This window comes from Harpia harpyja, chromosome 13 (genome assembly GCF_026419915.1).
Source record: "Harpia harpyja isolate bHarHar1 chromosome 13, bHarHar1 primary haplotype, whole genome shotgun sequence".
In the NCBI taxonomy this organism is placed as follows: Eukaryota; Metazoa; Chordata; class Aves; order Accipitriformes; family Accipitridae; genus Harpia; species Harpia harpyja.
In genome coordinates, this window is record NC_068952.1 from 1012839 (window position 1) to 1020242 (window position 7404).

The following is a 7404-nucleotide window of genomic DNA, read 5'->3' on the forward strand; positions in this document are numbered from 1 at the left end:
GTCATTTCTGGGCTGTGGGTGTGTTTCAAGACAACCTTATCCATACTCTTATGTTGAAGAAAGAACAACTCTACCTCATGCATTCCTGACAGGTCTAATCATTTCTCTAGCACTGGATATTCTTAGGACTGGGTTGGGTTTTGTGGGTTTTTTTGGGGGGGGGGGTATCCCCAGGCAAACTATCCCATTGTTGTAAAGCTTTCCTCAGTGTTGTAGTCACATGTGCTGTGGTTTTAAACTTGTTTACATCATAGCTGCATGAAGATTCATCACAGAATAAAGCAAGTCCAACAGAGCTTCCTGGGTGTGTTGACACTGCTTGGAAATTCAGCCAGAGCATAGATGGCTCTCTACTAAATGAATGACAACATGCTCTCATCTGCAGTTTAGTTTTGGAAAAACAGATACACAACTGGCTAGCAATAAATTCAGTTGAGGCAGCTCTTTTCTTTGTCACTTTTGAGCATCTTTCTCAGGGAGGAAAACAACCGTGTGCTTTGAGAGAAAAGCTCTGTGGCAATTCTGTACAGCCGTTCTCCACTTCAGTTTTGGCCTCAACAGTCCAGGCAAGCAAAAACTCGTGGTGGTAGATCCCTTGTAAGTCAGGCTCTCATGGGGAAAGGTGACTCAGTGACAGCGAGCAACGGGGACATATGCTTTATGTAACCAAGGCGTTATCCAGACCTCAAAATAGCATCTCAGCATCTGCAAATAAAAGGGGAATTGGTGACAAAGTTCAGGTGGCTGCTGGTCAGTCTCAGCATTGTGGGCCATGATGGGGCAGGAGAGGACAGCATCTCTTTGCCCCCTTTATCCTAGGAAAAGTACTGTTTGCTAAGTAATCACACCTTAGTGGGAAAGCCTGTGTAAGGATTTCCCCCTGCCCAGGAAATCTCGCTATTTAGCATCTGCTCTATTTCTGCATACTTTCACTCAAGTTACCCAGGAATATGGGCTAGATGGCTGTGTCTGGTTCAACTCCTTGCAGACAGGAGCTGGCCCTGGATATGCACGAGAGGTACTATATATTGTATAGTACCTTTTGTATATTGTTTATTGCTGCTATTATTATAGCAATATTGTATATTGCTGCTTATACTGATAACCCTGCCTCACCCCAGCTGGTTCTGCACAGAGGAGGCTCGCACATCTATGGGGACATGGCAGAGCTGCTCTGAAGGTGACTATACAGCTAGAGATGGCCAAGAATCACCTGCAGTTGTTGGGTACCACAAAGGAATTGGACACGTACCTGTTGCAGGTTTTTTTTCCTCTGGAAGTGACAGCTGTCGAGGCTGGAGTGCTCCCTCTTCTCACACACGGTGCGTCCAATTTCCACGTGGAGCATGTATTTCAGCCCTCTGACAATCTAGAGAAAGTAGTTTCCTCCTTTAAAGGAAGGGCAGGGGAAAGGGATGCCAACATTTTGGCTAGGAATCAAGTGCCGCATCTGTGAATTGTGTGTGGCGTTGTGGATTGAAGTGTTTTGTGTTGAATTACTGGCGGGGGTTGGGGGGGAAAAATGGGATAGAGGAACATGTGCTGTTTATCTTTAGGCATGCATAGCAGTCCTGAGGAGGATCAGGGCTCACACATCTTGGGTGCTTTGTAGGATGGTCAATTGGTAAATGGTTTGGAGGGCCACCAGAAGTCTGGTCTCTACTTACCTGTACCATGGCTTTGTTTATTTGCGATTCCTTAAACAGAAAGAGGTCATTGGAACTGTTGTTGTATCTGTAAACCCCAAAGCGAGCTGCCTTGCGAACACCAGGGTTGTCGGTGTCCATTGGGACCGGGGAGCCAGGTTTCATGGTCGAATGAGGTGGTGGGACATACGTAGCTGAAACAACACAAAACATGAGTGCAAAACACATCAGGTGTCTGAAATGGTGGGAGCTTCAGCCCTCTGAACCAGTGCTAAACTTTCTTAGTTGTTCAATGCACTTGTGCTTCAGAAGGGCTCTGCTCGCATCCATTACAAGGTAATTTTCCTTTATATGTTTGAAATGGTGAAACAATGCTGTGGAATGAAGTGACATAAAAAGGCGCTGCTAGAAGTAGTAGCAGAGCTCAAACTGACTTAGGAGAAGCCAGGGTACCATGAATATTATTTAGAACATCTCTGGTATGACTGCTGTCTCGTAGAAGGCCCAACTTTGAATCTAGTTATAAAGCTAGATCGTGTTGCTCCGAGTACAGTATAATTTTGATAACATATCAAACACTGGCTGGCAGAGTCCTGCTGCTCTTAGTTGGCATGCCAAGTTTAACTTGCAGACGTAAATCTTTCCTACCCTCCTTAATCCTTTGATGGCACCTTGAGGTTTTTATTTTAGGGGGATTTAGGTGGTGATAAAGGTGAGGGGAAGATACCTTCCTTCTACATGCTGACAAAGGAGAGGGTGTCCCTGTTCTCCAGCTGGACAGGGAAGGGCCTGGGGCAGAACTTGGACTAGCTCCCCACCGTCCTGCACAACGGGCTGCTTTGGGTGCTGAAGTGCTGTTGCCCTGACCCAAATGCCAAGGACCATCTTATTAGCACAGCCATGAAGTGGAGGAGCAAGGTGTGTAGGAAATGCAGATTGGGGGGGGTGTGGGGACACCCATGAGCTTTCAAGTTTGAGCACTTCTTTCCACACAGCCCTTATTACTGTGTATTCTTACTTGGTTATGTAGCTAATTTCCCCATGCCCTGCTTGGTTTTTTTTTTCAATAATTTAAAAGAAGCTTGAAGCTGACAGTTGATGCCATTATTTCTTCCCCTTTTATATTTGCCTTCACCTCCGTTTTCCCACTTCTGAAATACAAACAAGAGGAAAAAAAATCCTCAACCTGTGCAAGTTACTGTGCAGCCACTGCTGATGCCAAGATCTGCCAATGCAGGAGGTGGCCCCTGGAGTTCACGTTGTGTGTGTGTATGTGTAGGCAGTCAGCCTGCGTGTGCAGGTGCACACAAATGTGCACACAGAGCTTGTACTAAATTTGCTGTGAAAGTCAAGCTTTTTATCACCTCCAGCTTTTTTTCACAGCTAGACCTCTCGCTAACACCCAAGCACAGAGCATAGACTGTGTATTTCAGCCAGTTTGTACTGAGAAGCCCGAGTAGAAGAGGGAGGGGCAACCTGGTGATCCAGAGTATTTTTAAAAAAAAAAACAAACCCAGCATTACATGCCATCATCGGCATAGAAGGCTGCAAAAATTCAGCTTTCAGGTTGCTTATGTATGTCCTAGTTACACTATCACATCCTCCCCCGCAGGTAGGTGGTAATTGCTGCACCCCCTTGAAACACCGCGCAGGGATTCAAGCGTTGACCTGCAAAGGAGAGATTCAGTTCCACGTCCCTCCTCAACCCAAGAATGTCCAAATTCACATCTCTTCCAGGCTGATACCCCAGCTACCTTAATGACTCCCATGTTTTCTTGCAGGTGGGAGCCGAGAGACCGAGACCATGGGTCTGAGAGGAGCGGATATTCTGCAAGTGGCTTTGTGTCTGGTGTGAGGGTGACAAACTTTCGTGTCCCACATCTCTGATCTATGCTGGGACCGGGTGTGCAGCCAGTGCTGAGCAACCTGGCAGTGTTTTTTCACTTAACAGCCCAGAATCCACTTGTAGGGCCTGAGACTATTATCTATGGGATTATATTTTCCCCATTGCAGCAAGGGTGAGTGGGATTCAAGACTCGCAGAAACTCATGACCACACAGCCTAGGACTGAAGGTATTTGTCGGGCAGCACATCTTACCCAGTGCTCAGCTCAAGGGTAAGACTTTCCAAAGCATCTGTTTGTCCTCTGAACAGGGACTCTGCCTGGGGCACAAGGTAGTGGGACCCACAGGTGATTCAAGAAGACTATTCAGGACCTGCCTGAAGTCAGAAAGGAAGCTTGGGGCAGAGCAGGACCTTGGTTTGGGCTTTGCCCATAAGACCAGCTGTCCTCTTCCTCAGGGATGCCATGCTTTTTCCTGCACCATCAATACCAACCCAAGAGCTTATAGGAACCAGCTTTTTCCTGAGCTCACCTAGCAACTGAGACAGGCTGCCAGGCTGAGAGCAGGTCCCTGGCTTGGGCTCTTCTGGCTGCTCTCCAGGACCCTGCTTGAATTTATGCTCTTATGCCTGTTGGAAAGTCAGACGTGGCAGTGGTGGGGGTGTTGACAGCAGATACTGTCCCTTGTAGTAGGAAGAGATAACCACAGGCTTTTTCAATCTTAGTACAGGGTCCCTTTTCAGCATAATAGCCCTCAACGCATCTTGAGTCATGGTGACATCTTTTTTTAGGCGTGGGCTGGCAGGGTGAGTGAGGCTGGCTGAAGTCACACTGTGCGTATGGGAAGAAAACTTTGAAATGTGTTACTTTGGATTCTGACTCTTGCTTGGAGTGTCCTTGTTCCTGACTCTAGTGCCTGGTAGATCCAGCACTGTCACACATGGCAAGACCTCTGAGATGCTACGTCTGGAGAGGTGGGCTCATAGTCTAGTAAGCTGGACCACGTGTTGTAGACAAGTAGCAGGCTTGTAATACACCGTGTGTTGTAGACGGGTGGTAGGCTAGTATATTTTTGCCCAAGCTTTCACCAAGGGGTACCAAGCATTTCACCTCCTTCCCCACTGCAACTTGGTGTTAAGAATGACTCAGACCAGAGCAAAGTGGGTATAAAATCTCCCGAGGCCTCGTGGGAGAACTTTACCCCCCTTTTTCTCTGGTGACACAGATTCCCCAAGGCTAGGATTTGTTTTTCTTTAGGTGCTTTGATTCTCGTTCAAGGTGGTCGCTGCATGGCACACAACGCTGGTCTGAAATCACTTTTGCTGTTTGGAATAGTTTGCACCGCTCTGTTTCCAGAAACTCTCTGGTCTGAGGCACCTGTAGTTCTGATTTTCTGCACTGTAACCTTGCCTGACAGCTTCTTCCCTAGCTTGGCCCTTGAGGGCCATTACCTTAAAAAGTTGAATGTGTTTAAGGTGATGGCCCCGCTCCAGGAGCAAAGCAGAATAGCCCAGAGGGTCAGATAACAGTGCAGGGCTCCAGACATACCAGTACTGGTGAAATACTTGTTGTCCAGGCCAGGGTGAGAGCAGAGGCACTGCATGGCTTGTTCAGGCATCTGCAATACTCAGAGGCCCGGAGGATTTGATCTCACGATCTGGGAAAACAGCTCTTACTGCTCTACAGGGAGATGCTTAGGGCCAGAGCATTTGTATTTCGGACCCCATCCTTGCTTCTGGGTTTGGAAATGTGAAGAGAGAGGGGAAAAACCTGCCCCCCCTCCTTCTGCTGGACGGTAGTAGGGTAGACTCTTTTCTTGCTCTGGGTTAACAGGCAACTGCCTGTTATTAAGCAAGAGAGGGCTGTTCTTGCAGAGACGAGTTGAATGTTGTATTAAGAGGTGTTCTCTTGTGCTTTTCTCATTAAGGAATAATTTGGGGGCCCTGTTCCTGCAGTACGAGAGAGCAATCCTGTGGATGCTCTCTCCCAGCCTGCAGTGAAGCAAATAGGCTGACTGCAACAGGTTGGGGTTTTTTTGTTGTTTGGTTTTTTTTTTTTTTCCATGAGGTACTTTCAAAACCTCCTCCCCATTACTAGGAGCAAGGCTAGGCTTTATCTTTACGTTGAAGAAGCAGCAGAGTTCCTGCATGCCTTTGCAACCCCCAAAGGAAACCGCAGCCGAAACAAAAAGCTACTGGCTAACCAAACACCATCCCTGAGTGCGTTAGTACTTTCTGTGCATGGGAGCCAAAGTAAAACTGAAGCAGAACTAAAACCTTCAGAGAGAAAACACTCCTGTCTGCAGCTCCCATTCTGAAGATTTAAGGCCAGCTGCAATCAAGAGAGTTTCCTTGCTCAGCAAAGGAAAAAATGATACAGAGTAATGTTTCATTAAAGTCAGCTAATCGGCCCTCAAGTGCCTATCTGTACTTAGCAGTCAAATTGTTAGCCACAGTCTTTAGATTTAATAATCAAGGTCACGCGGAGTTTAAACACTGACAAATAAGTTAAAACCATAAGTTGACTTTAAAATCCTTAGATGATGTCCCTGAATAATGTGGTTCGCTACAAGGGGAGAAAGTCTTTTAAGCAGTTGGATTTTCAGCTGCAGCCTGAACCCTGCAGCGCTGAGCCAGCATAGGCAGCAGGTGGAGAAGGGCTGTTCCTTACCAGTGAATTAGAAAGCAGCACTCACAGGACCTAAAGCATAAGGAAAACAGAAATTACTTTCCACTCTTACCGCCTGAAGTCCCGGTGAAGCTCCAGAGTGCTAAACAGCAAAGTGTGGCGAAGCTGCAGGCGAAGTTCACTGCCATCTCCACCGCTTCAGAAGAGGAGCCCGCCAGCAAAAGGAGCGACCGCCCTGCTTCCTGCGAGGGAAGATGTGCCTCTTTGAGTGCTCTTATTGGCTGGGAGAAAAGAAAAAAAATCACCCTAAAACCCCCAGAATCATTGCAGCTCTGATGCAGACTGTCTCCTGCTGATGATCACATACCTCAAAGTCCAGCCACAAAGCTCTGGCTTGGTGATAGCAGCACCGGTCGTGCATCAGACCGGAGGGACTTTTGCTTCGTGATCCTCAGGGGTTGTGCAGAAGCATGGGCAGATACGTGTGGTGTGACACCGCGAAGTGGTGTGGGGGTGAGGAGAGCAACGGTCATGTGCTTTAAGATTCACGGGGAAATTTAATCCCTGAGAAATGGGCTGTGAGCCCTGGGGATGTGGTTCTTGACTTGTATAGGGGTGTCTGCATGGGGAGAAGCCTGACGGAGAAGATGGGGCCCAGTGTCTTGCTTCCCCTGAGGTGGAGATGTGGGGTTTGGGTGAGGGAGACAAGGAAGTTTTCGGGGTATCTACCCGAGGGGGCTGTGTGGAGCAGAGCCGGTAGGAAGAGGATTTTGGTTTCGGTGGCAGAGGAGAACACCCTGCCCCACATTTACAAAAGGTGTTTTGACAACAGGTAAGGGCTGCGTTAGGCTCAGAGGAGGTGAGGTTTTCTCTAGATGCTCTCCAGAGAGCAAGAGAAACACGGGGAGTGGGGTAGTTTGGCTTTCTGTGGCTTGCAGAGCTTTCCAGCTCGGGGGTTGGATTCCCCAGGGTCGGTACTTGGTTTTCAGAGAGGTCCTCTCCGGGCAGCGTAGGTCCATGCTGAGGAGCTTGCAAGTCTGGGGAAGGGGCTTGGTTGCCAGATTCAGGAGACTGGGAGATGAACTGCTGTCTCGCTGAAGGGCTGAGAGTGGTGGACCTCAGTCTGTGTGTGTGCATTTGTTTCAGGTGAGCAGGAAGGTGATGGTTGCCTTTCACTTGTCCCAGCAATGAACTGTGCTCCTTTCTAGGCAAAGATATTGCCTGAAGGAAAGTCCTAATGCAGGGCAGTGTGGGTGGTGTATAAGCAGCTGGAAGAAAATAATCAGT

The 7404-nt window shown here is 48.1% G+C and overlaps 1 protein-coding gene across 3 annotated transcripts; it reads right to left on the reverse strand.

Annotated features, from left to right (window-relative positions):
- Positions 1 to 373: 373 nt before the first annotated feature.
- Positions 374 to 6787, reverse strand: CST7 (cystatin F). 3 transcript variants are annotated; one of them, XM_052806699.1, is made up of 5 exons: positions 6485 to 6787; positions 6230 to 6359; positions 1668 to 1840; positions 1253 to 1369; positions 374 to 705 (listed from the first exon to the last, which is right to left on the reverse strand). In XM_052806699.1, the coding sequence occupies exons 1-5, from the start codon at positions 6536 to 6538 to the stop codon at positions 628 to 630; spliced, it is 552 nt and encodes a 183-aa protein (XP_052662659.1). In that variant the 5' UTR covers positions 6539 to 6787; the 3' UTR covers positions 374 to 627. The 3 variants fall into 3 exon arrangements, with proteins under 3 accessions (XP_052662659.1, XP_052662658.1, XP_052662660.1); XM_052806698.1 differs by having other exon boundaries at positions 6230 to 6398; XM_052806700.1 differs by lacking the exon at positions 1253 to 1369 and having other exon boundaries at positions 6230 to 6398.
- Positions 6788 to 7404: the final 617 nt, after the last annotated feature.

Excerpts from the sequence above, each read along its gene's own strand:
- CST7 (XM_052806698.1), bottom strand. The coding sequence starts at position 6,538 with ATGCACGACCGGTGCTGCTATCACCAAGCCAGAGCTTTGTGGCTGGAC. Across the intron at positions 6,399-6,484 it reads CTTTGTGGCTGGACTTTGAG|CCAATAAGAGCACTCAAAGA; the intron begins GTATGTGATCAT and ends CTTTTCTCCCAG. Across the intron at positions 706-1,252 it reads GGAAAAAAAACCTGCAACAG|ATGCTGAGATGCTATTTTGA; the intron begins GTACGTGTCCAA and ends TTTTATTTGCAG.